This window comes from Rhamphochromis sp. 'chilingali', assembly GCF_963969265.1.
Source record: "Rhamphochromis sp. 'chilingali' genome assembly, chromosome: 12".
Taxonomy (NCBI): Eukaryota; Metazoa; Chordata; class Actinopteri; order Cichliformes; family Cichlidae; genus Rhamphochromis; species Rhamphochromis sp. 'chilingali'.
Window position 1 is genome coordinate 34,928,067 of NC_137939.1, and position 19,101 is coordinate 34,947,167.

General features: G+C 40.6%; 1 protein-coding gene across 1 annotated transcript in view; it reads left to right on the forward strand.

Annotated features, from left to right (window-relative positions):
• Positions 1 to 2,016: 2,016 nt before the first annotated feature.
• kcnd1 (potassium voltage-gated channel, Shal-related subfamily, member 1) overlaps positions 2,017 to 19,101 on the forward strand; it is an 81,503-nt gene continuing 64,418 nt past the window's right edge. The window contains exons 1-3 of the mRNA XM_080897969.1: positions 2,017 to 2,233; positions 12,288 to 13,501; positions 17,785 to 18,030. Coding sequence (XP_080754095.1) covers positions 13,346 to 13,501; positions 17,785 to 18,030 — 402 coding nt within the window. The 5' untranslated portion in view covers positions 2,017 to 2,233; positions 12,288 to 13,345. The remainder of the gene's footprint in view (positions 2,234 to 12,287; positions 13,502 to 17,784; positions 18,031 to 19,101) is intronic.

A 19,101-nucleotide genomic window follows, 5' to 3' on the forward strand; every position in this document is an offset into this window, starting at 1 on the left:
CATCAGCTCTTGGTAATGATCTCAAGGATGAGGTGAAGTAGCTGAAAGGAGTTTCCTTCTCAGGATGATTGGACTGAGCCTTAGAGATTAACAGTGAGGGGGATCTTGGACATCCAGAGCAAGTTCAGACTACACTTTGAGTTTAAGATGTTTGGGGCATCTGATCCAAATGCCTCCTCCCCTGTGAGGCTTTCCAGGCACCCCAACTAGGAGGGCATCCTGAGGCAGACTTGCAGGAATGGTTGTATCTCATTTTGCCTGGGAGTGCCCTGAGGTCCTCCAGGAAGAACTGAACATTGATATTAGAGAAAAATTCTTATGGGGAAGCAAATGGATGGATCAATATCTGTGATGCAAAGATGATTAACAGGTAGTAGGAGAAATACTTTGAAGGGGACCAACTCTTCTAATTCTCAGCTCCACATTTAATCTAAAAAGCAAAATACAGAAAAACACATGGTTTGCTTTGTCATCAGGACAGCTCACTGGCTCTTTAAATGTTTTAGTGCACAGCTCCAGTGTCCGGCTGTGTGGGTGTTTGCGCGTATGGACAGTGTTTTGTCTGATTAAGTGTTTAAGCTGATTGTGTTACCTTCAAGTGTCTAAGGGAACAAACGAAACCCGACCCTTAAGATGATTCAAGGAAACCTGCTACATTCAAACTTGAATTAAAAACTTCTGTACTTTGTGTCAATAGATTACACATGACTGCAACTTAAAGTCGTATTGAGTATTGTCAGATGCTCTACTTATATGGATCCTCATGTAGTCGTGATGTTTGAATGGGCTGCAGATGGTCATTGTAGGATATGTAGGAAAAAAAAGATATTTTGAGAATTAATATGGAAATAAAATTTTAAATATGTGAAAAAAATCTTACCTGGGTTAAAACTGTAATTTCACCAAAGCATTAGTCAGGGTAAAATATCAGATCTATGTAAAGTCAATGTCATCATGTCACTGTGCATGAAAAGTCACAACAGTGTGTTGTGTAATGGAACATTATTGGAATATTGTCCGTTTCAATATTGCCTAAAAATAATGCTGTGTAAGGTTTCACAATGTAAAGTTTTAACTTTTGTAAGTAAATTACTTTTGAATAAATCAATAGAGATTATATTGCATCAGTTGCCAGTTAAATACAATTATGTTAATTTATAATATTTAGATTGAAGTTCTCAGAATCAGGTGGTGTGAAAGTATCTCAAGAGGTAAAGTTACAGAAAATAGTCATTATAAAAACAAACAAAGACTCCATTCATGACACATCCCTAAAATCTGCCCCATTACAACCCCAACGAACATGTAACACCTCTCTGTTTTTTTAAAATAAAATTGTCACAAGTAATTTAAATTGACACCATAAAGAATAAAGGTCATAGCTACGTTTATGTTTTTAAAGTGAAAATAAAGTTAGTAATTTAACAAAGAAATAAGTTTGCATGCAGAGCACGTGCTAGAATTTGGAGTATTATATAGTCTCTATTACACAAACGCTGTAATTTTAAGTGTCGTTCTAATAACAAATATACATTTTTTCCTTATAAATAGTGTTTTTAAATTGCAACTTTATTGCACTGTATGTTCGATGAGGGTTTTTCTTTGATAATGATATGAAAGATTTTGTAATGTAATCTGAACACTTTACATCAGAAGTTGTAATTTTCCTCCCCCCCCCCTCTCTCTGTCCATTTTTCTCTCTCTCTCTCCTTCCAACATGAAACTCCCATCAGTCTGTTTAATGTAGAGCAGTGTGTGTGTGTGTGTGTGTGATGAGAAAAGGGAGGGACACGAGGAAGAGAGCAAGAAATGACAACGAACAGAGAGAGAGAGAGAGGAGAGTGAGAAAACAAAAAGGAGACAGGGGGAGGGTCGAGCAGGAAACAGGAGGTGGAGCCACAGAGAGAGAGAGAGAGAGAGTGAAAGAGAGAGAGAGAGAGAGAGAGAGAGAGAGAAAGAGAGAGAGAGAGAGAGAGAGAGAGAAAGAGAGAGTGAGACAGAGAGGGATGACAGGAGATGTGGTTGTTGCCGCGGCAGCAGAGCAGGACAGATCTGAGACAGTAAAACAACACTCCTCCTCTTCTTCCTCCTACTTCTTCTTCTTTTTTATTCTTCTTCTTCTGTCCTCCTGCATCCGTCCACAGTGGTTTCACCTGGAAAACCTGCCTCCTCTTCCTCCTCGCCTTACTCTTCACCTTCATCATCAGCAGCCGCACCAGCACCAGCAGCTGTGGTAAGTAGGATGGAAACTGCTCCAGATACACCGCTACCACTGCTGAGAATAGAATAAGAAGGGAGTGGAAAAGTCGAGTGGAGGAAGAGGAGCGGGACGGGATGGCGTGGTGGAGAGGGGTGGGGGTGGAGAGGGGTGGGGGGTGGGAGGGGGTGAGTAAGAGTTTGGAGCGAGGAGGTGAAGAGAATAAAATCAGAGTAGAAAACTTGGAATAAAGAGGAGCAAAGAAGAAAAAAGTGGCGTTTGTGACTAAAAACTGTAGATGGAAAAGAGCAGAACAGGACGAGGGAGGAAGAATAGAACTGAATAAAACAGAATAGAAAAGAATAGAAAAGAAAGGTTTGAGGTGTTTGGGATAAACAGGAGACAGCAAGTTCACCAATTTATGACAAATAATTAAGACAAAGCCTCAAGATTAAGATTTAGATAGAAGATAGAAGCAGATAAATGTGGATAATTTTCCTTTGTGTGTGTGTGTGTGTGTGTGTGTGTGTGTGTGTGTGTGTGTGTGTGTGTGTGCGCCTGCGTGTTGAGGTTGACGTAATCCAGCTGTATGAATTAGTGATGAAGTTCTGTGTGTTTGCTATTAACAGTGGTTAGCAGTCTCGCATACACACACAGACACACACCTGCCGCTTGAACACTTGTCATATGCATGCGTGCACACACATACATGTGCACACACTGTGCTCATTAATATTCACACACCTCCTGCTTCTGCAGTCCTGAAACTCTTTAAACCTCCAAAAGGGAGTTGGAGGCTTCCTAACTCACTTATTGTCTTTTTTTACCTTTTAAAGTTTCATTGAGAGTCGATAGGAAAGATTCAAATCGTGCAAGTCAAGAATTTTTGATGCCATTGCACGCTCGAACGTCTTTTGTAGTCTTGATACTTTGTGGCCTCACGTCTGGCTTCAATCCATTACGAGAGGTGTACATCTTTAAAAACACCTCACTCATGTAAAAGTTGATGTTTTTATTCTGAAACAGCCGCTCAAGTAAACAGTGCATTCTTGGGGACTAATTTCATCTGCAGATTAATGACTATTTTGTACTCTGCAGAGCATTTGTGGCATTTTCTGTTTCGCCCAATAAGGGAAAGTGAAAAATATCCTTTTCCCCTGTAAGGCTCTGTGGTTTCCTAAATGTGGACACTGTCGTTTCTAGCACAACGTTCTTTAAGAAAATAAACATTTTAGGCTAAATAAATGTTTTTTTTGTTCTTATCAAAGATGAAGATTGTTGTGAAGTCACTGTGTTATCAGACTGTTTCATGGTAGCTGGTCCTGATTTGTGTCAGTGACGCAGTCGGTCTGTTTCTCAGCAGTCAGCTGAGAAGCAGACGGTAAATAATCGAATGTGAAACGTCTTCAAATTCAATCTATGCCAGTTCATAGATAATGTGATGCTGCACAGGCCTTTAACTGGTTTTAAGGTTGCTTTTTAATGCGCGGGCACACTTTGGTAGCTAAACAAATTTCACTCGAGGTTTTACAGTGAAAGAGGAACACAGGCTGTGATGTGCTTTTACTTTAACAGTTTTTTGGTGAAACTCTGCAGGATATCCTGATATGACACATATGCAATACTTAATCAATGCGAGTTTGGTCAACTCCTCCTTGGCAGCACATTTAATCCACTGGATAAGAGCCTTTGCTGTACTGGGCGATGTTGCTCTGGTGTGTTTGTGTTGCTCTGCCATCGTGAGTGGAAGTGAGCGGACTGTGTTGGAATGCACGCAGGAACGGCTGAAGACTTCCGAGCCGATGATCAGAGCTGTGAAAATGAGAAAAATGGCATATGTCTTCATTTCAGGAATACTGGCAATGCATTAGCAAGCTTGATGCAATTACAGAGCATTACATTAGCATGATGGACTAAAGCAAAGAATTAATGCAGTTCTATAAAGCAAGGATTTGTGTATTTTCTAGCATGCAGGAAGCTGGTTCTTATACAGCGCGTTTCTACTTTACCTGAGCACTCGTCTCATTCAGCCGTTCATACAAAAAGCTTTTCTATAGTTTTTCTACATAAGTGCTTTCTATTGAACATTCACACTGCAGCAGGTGCATCGGAGATGGGGTTAGTGTCTTGCCAGATGATGTTTGGTATGCAGACTGGGGCAGCCAGGAATTGAACCACAAACCTTCCAATTAGTAGATGAAAAGTTCACGACTATGGAGCTTTGCCTCCATAGTCGTGAATATCAGAGTGGCGGGTCACACCGCATCTTTTTCAGATGGTGGAGGGCATCTTTTGACATTTATATTGCGTAAATAAAATTTGACAGCTTGGCATTAACCTCCTATCATCCCTAAGGTCAATATTTAGAGGCAGGGAGTAATGTTAGGTCTAGTTTGAAGAAGGAATCATACTTTCCACGTCTGCAAGGCAGTAAGGGTCCACTCGGATCAGGCAGCAGACTTCAAGCAGATGTCAAACAATGTAACAGGAGTGACTTGGCCGTGGGGTCTCCAGCTGTCCAGCATCCACAATAGAGTATAATCTAGCCTTTAGCTACATGCTAAAAAAGTTTCATATCAGAACCCAGAATAGTTTTCAAATCCAGTCTCTAACATGCAACATGTTTCTGTTAGAAGAGTTTCCTTTCCAGATGTTTTATGTGCAACTCGCTGATGAAAAGTCAGTGTTCAGTGCTATTTGCACACGGAGTAAACATGCTGTTAAAGATCTGAATTGTCAGAGAAACGTGTTCATACCATATGGTTTGGATTGTTCAGTGAGTCAAGTACGCACTAAAAACCCAACAGTGGCTGCTTTAGTAACAAAAAGCTCGCGGGTACATTGATGTGTGAAAGCAGTGCCACGCTGGCTGCAGCCAGAGCGCAAACCAAGAAGCAAATCTGTCAATTTTAAGGACAAACACATATCTGGCTCTTCACCTCAGTGAGTCGATGTAACTGTGTGTCAGCTAAAAGTTTAGAGCAGCCACTAGATATAAATGAACGGCACAGAAAATAACATAAAATAGCACATGCGTACGATTTAAATGGTCTGAGCCGGCTATAGATCAGTCCTTGTGCAAAAAATGGACACAGCTCTCAGCAGTGAGCGTGGAGCTGCATGTTATCTGAAAGCGCAGTCGCGCTCTGCATGTTCCGATAACATGCATCCTGGTGCATTTATGCAAAATTTACGCTGCCTTTTCCCACCACTTTTCTCCTGTCCTCCCCGTGTTTCTTTTGTTAATTTAAATGATCTTCTCCTGCACAGAGTAGGAGAACAATCTGGAGCATAAAATAACCTCACAGTAAGTGCTAATCAGCATGAAGGTGCTAAGACCAGTGAGTCAACAGCTGCCAGCCTTGTTACATGTCTTTGAATGTATGGGCGTCATTTTGGTTTTCCACATAGATGCAACAGTTTGCTGCAGTCATTTGGAAAAAATAGGAAGAAAATATCTTTTTATATGTTTTCCACAAAGTTTCAAGTGTCATCTTTTTGTACCTGCTGATTGTCTTTATTAGCCAACAACATTATTCCACACAACAGTGAATGGAAACATTGATAAAATAATTTACATTTTAAATTGTTCATGAGATGATGTAAAAATGTCTTCATAGACTGGGTTAACCTGTAGGAGCTTTAATACCGGATGATCCCTGATGTTGTTCACTTTAAAAATAAAAAAGGAAAAGCCAGCAAAGGTCGAAAATAAAATATTAAATGTCTAATACATTTAACTCCAGGTCTATAATAAAAGAATCAAAGCTTCGGTAGCTCTGTGTGCAACTGAACGAGCAGTGTTCATCAAACTTTGCAACAACCTTGTCAAACATCGGTGAATAAAAATGTGCTGAACTTTTCTAAGACTGGAGGTCCAGCAAAGGCTAGAAGTGCAATCTTCCATGTGTCCGGTTTATCGTCCGGCTCCAGGCTCTCAGGCACAACATGAAAGGCCAAACCTCTGCCAGCTTTATATTTTACTTCTACTTTTTATACTTCTACTTCCCGTACCATGTAATACTTCTAATACACGTAGAAACTTGAGTCGAAGACCTTCGAATGTGGCAAACTATTCCGCGTACAGAGCCATAATTACAAGCTGCTAATCATCAGGTACAGCAACAGGTATTAACAGGACATTGGCACCTTCTACTGGTCAGGAGGTATCATCAGCTCTTATTAAACTACTGTCGCTGCATTCGTGAGCAGCTCCGTGCTAATTTAAGTTACTGTTCTGGTGGGAAACGCCAGCATCTGTACAGATGGTGAGACTCAAGCAGACAAAACAAAACAAAGAGGAAATAAATCATAAATCATGATCAGAGTCACAGCAATCCAGTGATAGTAGTCGGTACATCAATACGTACATTGAAACAAGCGTTTTAATAAAGACTTGTGCTCCTCTCCATTTGAACTTACCAATATCTGACATCACGGTGGTGCATTTATAAGCTGGCGTGGAGGAGCTCACCTGATCCTTTCATTTCTTCCTGTCATTATACAGGTTCTCAAACAGGCTACATGTTGGGGTTGATGTGAATTTCACACTGAGGTACCTTTAGATCCTCTTTAAAAAATAAGGAAGATGATGGGATTTTAATGACAGGAGGAGCAGCCTGTTCAGGCCTTTTCAGCTGGATTTGTTGGCAGTTTATACTAATATAAAAGTTCATGTGTTCTCATCAGAAAAATGGTGAGATTATGATGATGATCATGTTTAAAAAGAGTCAGCTGTGAATGTGAAGCTTCTGAAGTATTAGACGCTGACATGTGCTCATGATCTTTGGGTGGTTGCATGTTGGTGCGTAAAGGAGTGGAGCATGGAGCCACATGATCAGGATGCATCCTGACCTCCTTACTTTCCAGGTTTTCTGGGCAATTACAGTTTTTGAAGGAGACCCAGGGGCAGACCTAGAACCCGCTGTTAGATTATATGTCTCATCCGGTCTGGGAAATCCTCAGGATCCTCCAGGTGGAGCTGAAAATGCTGCTGCCACCTGACTGTGATTCAGCAGCACTTAATGGTTGGATGGGTGGGTGGATGAACAGATGGGTTGATGGATGATGGATCATTTCGCTTTTGTTTGCTTTTGTCAGCTGACATATTTTCGGTTAATCATTATATCCAATGTGCAGATGCTGTATTCTTTTGCTTGTACTGAACTGTGTGTGTGTGTGTGTGTGTGTGTGTGTGTGTGTGTGTGTGTGTGTGTGTGTGTGTGTGTGTGTGTGTGTGTCTGCCGGCCGCAGTGAAGCGCTGCTCAGTGATGGCCGTCTAATGGTTTCACACAAACACTTAGAGTGGCCGGCCATGTGCTGCCCTCCATCACTCTGTGAGTGTCTGTGTGGGAACAGAAGTTTCCACTCCAGCAGAAACGCTGCTCCTACTGTTTCAGAAGCTTTCCTTTCATTTAAAACAAACTCATTTCATCTCTGAATTCTCAAAATTTATATTTAATCATTTTTGGTAAGTGTTTTCCAGCTGTCGTGTGAGGCAACACAACTGCTTTTAACAGCACCCTCTGAGAGCTGTAGTAACGACAGGTGGAGGTCAGGGTGGATGGATGGGTGGACTGCTGTTTATTGAGTTTACTGACCTCAGATTTGCGTGTGTCTGGTCTTTGGCAAGTTCTACAAACACTTGCAGTGAACGATGGAACAGCATGACAACACTACATCATAGCATGATAAAGTATATACATGAACAGGTAAAGGTGGAAAAATAAGGGAGTACTTAGCACTTAACAAAAATGATAACAAAAACAGTTTCTGAACCAAAAATATACCAAATACATGCCCGTAAAAATACCGTACAATGCAAATGAAAGTGGAATAGTATCCTTCAAAGCAAAACTTCAGTTTTGAAGAACCGATGACCAAAAGTGTAATAAAAGTAGGCTTCATTTGTACAACGCAAATGTAACCTTAAGCAGAAACACTAAGTTTTATTTTAGGAGCAATAATCCTAATTTGAGAAAAGTAACATAAAAATAGATCAAAGAAGAGATTAAAATGATAAAAAATAAAATAACTCAGCTGTAGAAACAGGATGTAACCACGAGCTGAACAAAGAACAAACCCCAATCAATAAAACAAGAAGGAAAATTGTAAAATCAGAAAGACTGAAAAGTCCCCACCGCACTTCCCGAGGACATTTTATTGATCTGTGAGCAGACAGCCTGGTTTCTCTTTATTGATTAGTAATCAGAAGCATGTTTTCTGCTGATTAGTGATTGGAGACCTGTTGTTTTCCTGTTATTGACCAATTTATGTGAAGAAGAGCAGATGCAGGAGATTTATGTTTTACTGAAAGGTTTACACTTTATTTAGTTGTGGCAGTTTGTATGAGGGTGAAGCACAAGGTGATCTTCCTAAAGGGAAAAATATCCCTTGGAAAAAAGAAACTTGGAAAAATAGATATATTTTTTTCTGTTAAGAAACTGCTTTGCTTACTTTACAAGGTTGCCTGAAAGGGATGAAAATCCTGATGATTGTACCCAGAGTCACCGTATTATCAGAAGCATCAGGAACGTGGAGAGAAGTTGCTGGAGTTCAGAAGAAAATTGCATATTGATCTGAATGAAAGTCTCCTGCTTGTGGTGTTTCATGTTTCCTGATGCATCTGTCTATGAAGAAGTTTCTTTCCAAACAATTTTCCAACATTGTGCTTATTTTTTTGGTTAAATATTACACTGGAGCAGCTCGTTACCCAACTGGTGTACAAGTGTTTCCACACTAGGAGACCGGATATTACCGCGTTTCTCTGGTCGTCCTCTGGGGAAGCTTTTGAATTGTCGCGCTTGTTTGCACAGAGTACTTTGCATCTGTGCGATTGTAGTGAGAGCCTGAACTACATTGCAAGTCAGCCTCATACTCTGCGGGTGCTGGACTCCAGCAGGGCTGCCCTTTGGCACCACTTCTGTCACAAGTTTTATGTACAGTTTCTAAACACAACCATGGAGTGGAGGGTGCGCTGCTTGATCACTTTGGGATGATGTGGACGGGCAGATGGATGTCTGGGCCTGCCATATCAGACCTGTGTGGGAGGAAGGGGATGGATGATGGATGGATGGGATTGGACATTTGAATGCAGGTTTTATTATAAAGTGTTATTGAACATTTAAAAGGAAGCCCACTGAATGATGGAAGCTCTTTACCTGATCTAAACACACCTCTGGTCCCACTATTGAATAATGTATCTGTTTACTTCAGCTGATTCATTTCATAATCACAAACAGATGAATGTAGAAGAGCAATCAGGCAGATCCCATTAAAGGAGAACTCCTTTCAGGTTTGCTCAAAGCTTTTAAGCTGTACAGACAACACAGTGACTGATGGGGAAATGGATTACATGTGAACACAGTTCACTGTATAGATAAATGCAGGACTATAACATGTTGACTTTTATTCTGAAACTTCAGTTGTTTATGTTCTTTGAATTGTAGAAACTCTTTCAAACTTTTGGGAATCAGCTCTTGGGTGGTAATGACCATAAAACCATAAAACCAGCAGCCAACACATTACCAGAAGGGTCGAGGTGCAGCACCAGCTGCTTGATGGGAGCTAAACGCCAATCCCAGAGCAGTGGCTGTAGATAAAAGGCATTATGCGGGTGCTGTAAATATCTAATGTTCACTCAGAAACCATGATGTCAGCAGGGATTCCCACAGAGAGGATGGGCAGATGGGTTTACTACAGGCCTGCAGACTGAGGAAAGAACTGCAGGTGGAAAAAGACTGTCCAACACGTGCCAGAAACAGAAAGCCTTTCAGCTTTTTAAGCTGTTTACTACAGACATTACTCACCTTGTGTGGTACTTGAAGGACATTCTTCTGGAAGTGAAACTGCTGAACTAACCTGAAATACCCATTTCAGAACCTAACCTCTATTTTCTTGGCCATTTAATTCAAATTACAAAATGAATCACAGGGAAGACATTCAGTTTGCACATAAAACAACACCAACCTGTTATCATTCCCAGGAAGTCAGACGCTGCCATTTCATCAAAGCGCTCTTCGGCTTTAGTACATAATGCAGTGGGCGATGGCAACATGGAGGAAGGTTTTACTTCCAGTTCATCACATGTTGATGCTTGTGAAGGACACTTGGCATCTCATTTAAAAGCACTTGATAAAAAGAGACATTTGAACCCACAGCAGTATTTTCCTCATTCTAATCAAAGCTGTATTCACTCATGGACTCAAGATCAATAATGCCCTAATGCAAATGTATATGGTATATATATCACCTCCTTGTTCATCAACATTTTGGCGAAACGCATTTGTAACATTTAAGCCTTGATAAAAATTACCAGTGAAAATATAGAGAAAAGAAATAAGCGTCATGCCAGAGTGACTGAATGTTGCTGTTCAGTTAAAGCTTTCCTGCTGAGATGATGGAAAGCTCCACTTGGAGCACGTTCACCACTGAGCGCAGGGAAGCTGTGTGTGTGCGCGCGTGTGTGTGTGTGTGTGTGTCTGTCTCTGTGGTGGATTGTATGTGCTTAGTGGTAACTGAGGCAGTGCAGCTAAACTAAACTAGTCAGGCTGAAAGCGTATTCATAATTCATCACAGACACACACTGGAGACTTTACCGCAGCAGGACAGATAACAGCCACAGGCAGGTGACTGTGTGTGCGCTCAATATGTTTTACTAAAATACTAACAGCAACAATACTACAGTATGGAAGTATTCTACTAATTAGAAGTAAAGGTAGTACAAAGAAAACTGCATACAATAATGTAACTTTGTAACTTTGATTTTTAGTTTTAGTTTAGTCTGATTTCTAAGTCATATTTGAGGAGATGTTTTTGCATGCAGGCAAAAATTCCATATGAAGAGCACAGACAGATAAAAACTAAAAAACATATTCACTATTGCTTTTAGTATCATTGGGATATCATTTCAATGACAATGAGCAGAAGTAGTTAATGTTTGTTGATCATCACAAAGGTTTTGGGGGTTTAAGAGGTTAAATTTCCTGAAGACGGCAGATTCAGTGTGATTCGACTCAAACCTGAGGAAGCAGCGGTTTTATTGCTCCCACTGTGGACTTAATGCAATAAATGCATGACAATAACTTTTCATCTGATGGTGAGGAGTTTCACAGGAAACTTTATTGTGTCTTTATTGAGTGAAGAACGCAGTGGGAGAAATAAAGAGAGAGAAGGAGGAAGATGGCCAGCGATGTTTTTGCTCTGCAGACTGAGGATACGCTGCTTGTCTCATCATAAAAAACATCTTTAATAACCTGAAGCCTTATATCTTCATCTTAAACACATGAATGGAGCTTCAGCTGTACAGCCCTCAGGGGAAGTTTGAGAAGGACGAAGAGGATCAATAAACAGACATGAGATGTACATACTGTCCACTATTCAATCAAAATGATTCGTTTAGATTTAATGATAAAACGAGTGTTTGTCTAAACCAGCATTATATGTGTTATTATTTAAAATGTGTTTAACTTAGTTCGGAAATTCTTTAAAAAAAACCTTTTCTGCTTTTCCGTTTTTTCTGTCATAGTTTAGCTTGTTTTTGTAACACATTTTAAAACGGCTCTAATAGGTACTTTCTGAGGTGGTTTTCATTCTTCCATTCACAAGTTAATGATGATAGATGATAGTTTGGTTGCTCTGTGTTTACCGCTGATTGCAGTGATTAACATCAGCCTACTGAGCTGTCTGTTAGGTAGATGAGGGACCTCCTTCATCCAAATGGGACTAATAACAACTGACAGTGGTCATTAAACAGGTTGATTAAATCAGATTTGGACGCTTTGATGTGGTCTGGGTCAGGTTGTGTGTTCCGGTACGTCTGTTGCATTCCCGGACACTTGGTTACCCAAGTCCACACAAATCAGCTCCAGAAGTAGGAACAAAGACTCTTGGCTGTAGTACAATACGCCAAAAAAAAAAAACAAAGTCTTTCTTCCCTGTAAGGACCCTTGCAGTTCCTACCTCTCTTCAGCTTTTTCCCACCCATACCTCCTCTTTTCTCTCTAAATTCAGTCTCTTCCCTCCTTCTCCTTCTCCTCCTGGTTTGTCTCTCACTCTCTGCTTCTTTTTCTGTTTGTGTGTTTTCTGACAGGACAACCATACATGGACATGGAGAAAGGAGCGCCTGACGTCTCTTCTACACTCAGAAACAAAGCTGGTGTCTCTCTTTCTCCACCACTAATGCCCCGACAACTTCAATAAGAGGGAGAGACTAAAACACAGAGATAGATAAAGGGGAAAACAGCAAGCAAGAGCAGAAAGAGAACAAGAGGAAGAGTGAGGCTGCACAACCATAATCTCCACAGCTGAGAAACACTTAGAGGGAGGGAGGCAACACAGGCGATTCTGTCTATCTTGCAACTTCAGGGACCATCATCACAATTTAATAAGAATTTGAAAGGCTGCGGTGCTGCAACAAATCAGTCTTCACAGGGAAAGAGGGTGGGTGAGAGAGCTAGAGTCAGACAGAGAGAGAGAGCGAGAGAAAGGGAGGAGGCCAGACACAAATGTTTTAACGCTTCCCTACCTGGATTCATATCTTTCTGCCTTTTCTTGTAAATCCCCGCAGCAATAAACCTGTGACGGCAATATCAAAGAACCACTTTATTATTATTTTACACATAATCTATTGTGCTAAGACTGCTGAGATTTCAAGAAATTATGTTTTCCTATCAAGAGAGTTCATATTTTCAAGAAGTGCATCCTATTTAGAGCAACAGGACTGAGAGGAACTTGTAGAGAAACAGAGAAATATTTTAAAAAAGCAGCGTTTACCCTGAGAAGTGTCTCGCAGGCCAGACGGAGAGGAACAGAAAGGACGGCGTCACGAGAAGACCATCCAAACTGCAACAAAATAAAAGCACGGGCCTCACGCTTGTTCATCGATCTGCTTTCCTGCCCCTTTACAGCTTTTTTTCATGGCTTGACACCCAACTGCAATCTGGCCCCTCCCTTCCCCTTTCCTTCCCCCCCAACATGTCCAACCACCTCGCATCTCACTGCCCAGACCGCCAAAGGAAATCAGGGCAGCTGAAGAAGTGAGCAAGGCTTTAACCGAGCCAATAAACATTTCATTAGCTCCATCTGCTCTTCCCTCCTTCGACGAGGACAAGAACTCTCACACTCTACAGGTGGGCGCTCTGATACAACATGGCAGCCGGCGTGGCGACATGGCTGCCATTTGCACGGGCGGCGGCAGTTGGTTGGCTGCCGCTGGCCAAAAAGACGATGCCCAAACCTCCAGTGGACAACTCGTCCAGATCGGATGAGATCCTGTACCTCAACGTCAGCGGGGTCAGGTTCCAGGTGGGTGCTGGCGTCCACTGAGCGTGCTCTAAAAATGCTTTCAAAAAAGTGGCTGCAAGTTACAGGAATGTGTGATTTCACAGTTGAAAGCTTTGTGACTGACTTTGTAGAAAAGTTCAAGTTATGTAAAGAGAAAATTTACACTATTTTCACTGAACATCAAAGGTTGAACTCAAAACAATAAAAAAGAAAGGAAGACTTTATTTTAAAAACATGAAATAAAAGCAACATCTTTTCAATTTCTTGATGCATCCTCAATCATCCAGGAGATCTTTTCAATCGTCCTAACCAAGAATGAAAAGATGTAGTAAGCGTGTCATCAAGGCCAATGCCTTCTATTACACTCCCCAAACATACTTAATAGATTAAAAGTAAAACTATGACTGTAAAGTTTATATAAAAACTGTAAGTGAAATATAATATTAGGTTGTTTTTATTGGTTTTTAGTGTAAAGGACACTTACTGTGTGTTATGAGCTTCCATCCACTCACATTCTCACCTAGGACCAAGTTAAATTCCCACTTTACTTAACGTGCATGCCTTTAAATTACGAGTGGAAGTTGGAGTACCAAGACAGACTTTTTGACCTTTCAATAAACAATATGAAACCCTAAAAATAAAAAAACAGCAAGCAAACAACAAAAACTGAAATAAATTAAAAATCAGAAAATAATTTTTTTTTACATTTAACAGGATGGAACAATTAAAACGTTGATGTTGTTGAATAAAAACGATTTGGATTAATTGACAAATGAAATGCATAAAAACTTAACCTCTAACAAAGCATTGTGTATAAACATCATCAGATATTTCTTTAGTAAATAATTTTCTGTTTCAGAAAATTAAACTGTTGAGATTAAATTAAATGTTGACATTAAGAATCTCATATGTGAGAGTCGCCCTGGGAGGAAAGGAAAGCCGAGGAGCTGGGCACCACGTTGGCATTATGTATGCCATGCTCATAATCTCCTACGTACATAACTGATGAATAACTAGAAGAGTTATTTTCTGGGTCTCTGAGGAGCTAATGAATGTAGCATGTGTTTGAAATTAGAAGCCCAGAACACACCTGTTTGTCCTGCTGGTGTCCCGCATGAATGAATCCTTAACATCCACCACCCTTAGCTTCAGCAGCCTTAACATCCACCCTACAGAGGACGTACCTCCACCCGTGTGTGTCACTGCTGGGTGTAAGTTATGCGTTGTGGGCTTGTCCAATATGAATGTAAATCCTCGGGATGCCGGGTTGCTTCGTGACAAATCAGAGGCCTCGTTTATCAACCGCCTGTGGTGCATAAGCAGTGTTTATGCTCGTGTCCACGTTCTCCATCAAACTTTTCTTTTTATTCTTGGGTTTTTAGATTTAAAAGCACTCTTCTGCATGTGTAAACACAATTCCAGCAGTAGACAACGCCAATATTAATATCAGCTGTGCAAAATTTGCAGGTTGTCAGCTGTAGTTCAATAATTATTTATTTATTTATTTATTTTTTGCAGTGCAACATGAGTGAGTGAGTTTCAATTACAGCAAGCAGCTTTATTTCCCTGACATTCAGTCTTAAGCGAGGTTCCCTTTGTTATGACAAGAAAATGCAGAGTTTCTTCAGGTGAATTGTGCTTCTTTTAAATTAGTTTCTGCCTCCTGCTGCGTCTTTTTGATGTCAACAAAGCCTTTGTTACACACTGCGTTTGTTGGATGAGCAGCTCCATAAACTACAGCAGATCCAAAGATTCTGTTAATGCCATTCAGTTATTATATATTATATAATTTTATATGCATTGTATAATAATTCAACATTGTTACATTTCAGTGCCCCCTCCTTCCTAGTGTTTTTTTTTTCTGTATAGCACAGTCTATTAAAAGCAAGTGTATCAGATAATAATAATAATAATAATAATAGTGAAAAACAAAAACAGTCCTCAGTGATCCTGGATTTTGATAAGAAAACTACCTTAATTAGACTCCCAGCTCTCTTAGAGTTATTACTTTTTGTTTGTTTTAAGTTAGCAGGTCTTAATTTGTCGTTATTTTTTCTCATTAAAGTTGACCTATTTTCCTTTCACATAAAAACAAACCAGTGTATTAACTGAATCATGCTGTATGCTATATTAGCCTATATTTGTTCACATTTTGAAAACGATGCTTTGGCTATGAGCAGTTACTCTTCAGTTATTCCTGAATGTTTACTGTTGTGGGATTACTGTAAAACAGCACTGATCCACACAGTTAAGCAGGGGGATGTTATTCCAACACAGCAAGCAGGAAATAAATATTCCCAGCTCCACATTTTTATTCTTGGACTGTTCTGGAGTAGATTTGCATGATTCAGTTAAAAATAATCCTTACTTGTCTTGAACTGGGCCTCGGTGCAGTTCATCCTCTGTCTGGAAGATGCCGTTTTAGCTCGCTTCCCTCCTGCTTTCAGCCAGCTTTCCGAAAGAGAACGTTTAGAGCAGAGAACAGCTTTTGGGATTATTTGTAGGCTTCATGCAGACCTCATTATTCGAAGCTTTGGTTGTTTAATATGAGCCTTTCAAACATGGAATTCAACCTATGGTGTTGGTCGGTTTTCTAGTCATTGAATGCGACAGTACTGAAATCAGGACCTGCTGTGAACGCTCCCCAAATCAAAGTGGACTGAAATTCCATTTGCAGGTCCTACAAAGGTCAACTTCTAATTTCCTCTAAAATTATTCGTACATTTGTCCTTTTTAATGAAGAAGAACACTCTAAAGGTTATTAAAACTCATTATCTGTTGAAGTGTTACAGTCACTTGACATTTTCTAGGAGGAAAATTAAGAGCTCTGTCACTTACAGAACTATTTCCAGAGACTCGTGCTCCCGTGATGTGTTCCAGCCACGCTCCTACTTCCACGGCAGCAAGTTGTAAATCCTGTACGTCTAATCAGCGCATTGATGTGCATTTGGGTAGAAATAATAATAAAATGGCTCCACAACTAAAATAGATTTGGGTAGCTTTCAGCGTACTTTCTGCTGCGGTGGCAAAATGAGTGGAAAGTTCTTGTCGAGCTTGTGACTTTGGCCTCATTTTTCAAAACAAAATGCAGCAGCTTGAAGTTGCTGTAAAAATAGAAAGTTACAGTAATGCTGCCATTTAATATGGAATCCTAAACAAAACAGCAGCGGTATTAAAAAGGCCCTGCTTCACCGTTACCTTTAGTTACTGACAGTCCACTGCTCCCATCTAACATCTCACTGCCTCCTTCAAACAGCACTTTTGCTTTTCACATGTGAATGTGATATTTGGATTTTTATTTTTAGAATCTTTTGTACATTTTACACGGGTCACTTCACTAAGCCCCAAACCACCAGTGGGAAGGTTACTTCAGTTTAGAAGTCGTTACCACGTTCTTCACTTTCTCAAAGGACTTGTTATATTTGATTTATTTTCAAATAAATGTTACCAACTTGGGAATGAAGCAGAACATTCCTCTAAACGCTCAAACCTTGACATCCAGGATCTCACTGCTGGCAGCATTTTAAAACAAGCTTTTCTCTTTTCTCTCCACAGACGTGTTTGTCGGTGGGCTATAGCAGTGCAGCACGATTTCATGTAGTTGTCGGAAACTAATCTGGCAGTTTGTTTGCTTCCTGCTGAAGTTTAGATCTTTTTGAAACAGAAGTAGTTTGCTTACACTGACGGACTGCTTATAGCAGCCTAGATACTTTTGCTATTTGAGGGTGTTATTTCCAATGCAACACCGTGGACGAAATTGCATGTCCCAGGAACGAGCTTCAGTAACTGTGGCCTCCACCAACCCACCTGACTCTCACAGCATGCTGCTTCTTTGGGCTGTGCCTGATCAGGTCCCATGGGGCTAATGTCTGACCACCTCAAAGCTCAGGGAAGTGACTGAAAGAATAAAACTGGATAGGAACAAATTTGTCTGGGAGGGTGAGGTGTCCAGGAAGGCCTCAAAGTAGTGACACCACTCCTTCACATTAAAAAAAAAGCATGTTGAGGTGGTTCAGGCATCTCACTAGGATGCCTCCTGGATGCCTTTTAAGCAAGGTATTTTGGACATGTCCTCCTGGGGAGGAAGCCCCAGGAATCATGTCTCTCAGCTGGCTTGGGAATGTCTTTGTGTCTCCCTGGTTAAGCTAGAGTCGGTGGTCAGTAAGAGGGAGGTCTAAGCTGCTGCCCCTGCAACCTGAATCTGAATAAGTGGTATAACATAAAAAGATGGACGATTGATGCTTACTGTACATGAGAACCTGAGAAAACTCCTCTATTCTTATTTCTTTTCCTTTTTTCTTCAGACATGGAAGAACACCCTGGACCGTTATCCTGACACACTGCTGGGCTCCTCTGAGAAAGAGTTTTTCTTCAACGAGGACACAGAGGAATATTTCTTTGACAGAGATCACGAGATGTTCCGGCACATTCTGAACTTTTACCGCACAGGAAAGCTCCATTACCCACGACACGAGTGCATCCAGGCCTTTGACGAAGAGCTGGCCTTCTACGGCATCGTGCCGGAGATCATTGGAGACTGCTGCATGGAGGTACACCTACTCTTTCTTCTACAAAGCCTCCCCTTTGTAGTTCAAAATGTTACTAATTGTTACAAACTGCATCACAAATGAGAACCCACTTATACACAGATTGGTATTCATCAAGTTAAAGAGATAAATTGGATTTTGTTCCGTTATGAACAACAGAGGACACATTTTCAGTTGTCATCAGTCACATTATTGCTTTTCAGGTTTGTCAAATTGCTCCTAATGGTGTATGCAGTAGTCTTTGCCACTGTCTACAATCAAGGAAATAAAGGATGTAATAATAGCCTGCTGAACCATCAGGTGTAGTAGGATGTCTGCTAACCACATCTAATGGGGTTAAAACGTCTAATAATGGCCATTTAACATTCTGAATAGTGCGGTATGAACAATCCTTATAGACAAAAGTGAGATTTTGGATTAAAAACCCCAAAATGTTGCATATTCTTGCCCAATGACTCCATCGAGCCTCTGGGCTTCATTACAGCTCTAACAGTCCAAATGATGAGGGCAGCAGGTTTCAGCTTTATGTTCTTTTAACTGCAGTCCTTTTAGACGACTTTATAACGCCTGCATCATTTGTAGTGTACTTATGTGAACCTTTGACCTTTTATCTCTTTCTAATGGTTGACTCTAATGCTGGTTATTCTGCTTCTGCACTCATTAAGTCTCTCTGGAGGGGAACATCATCAGCCAAACGCCTAAAGAGTAAAAACATTGATGGATCTGAGGGGACGACTAACAAGGGCTGCTCTCAAACCCCATTATCAAACTTCGACTCATTAAAACAGCGGTGATGAGCCCTCGGAAATGGCAGCAGCCCAAATACAATCTGATTTGCCTTTTTATTGCTCCTGATTTTGGAAAGCTCCTTACAACGGCTTTCTGTAGGGGATTTCTTTAACGAGCCTTAAACAAGTCTCTTTGTTCCCTGCCCACTCTCAGCACAACAGATCACCTTCAGAGCTTGTTTTCCCTTTTATTAGCCTTGTCTGCACAGACTTTATTTTTATATCCCCGTTTTTATAGCTGACCCATTCATTGACTCATGAATGAGTAATTGTTCATTTCCTCTTA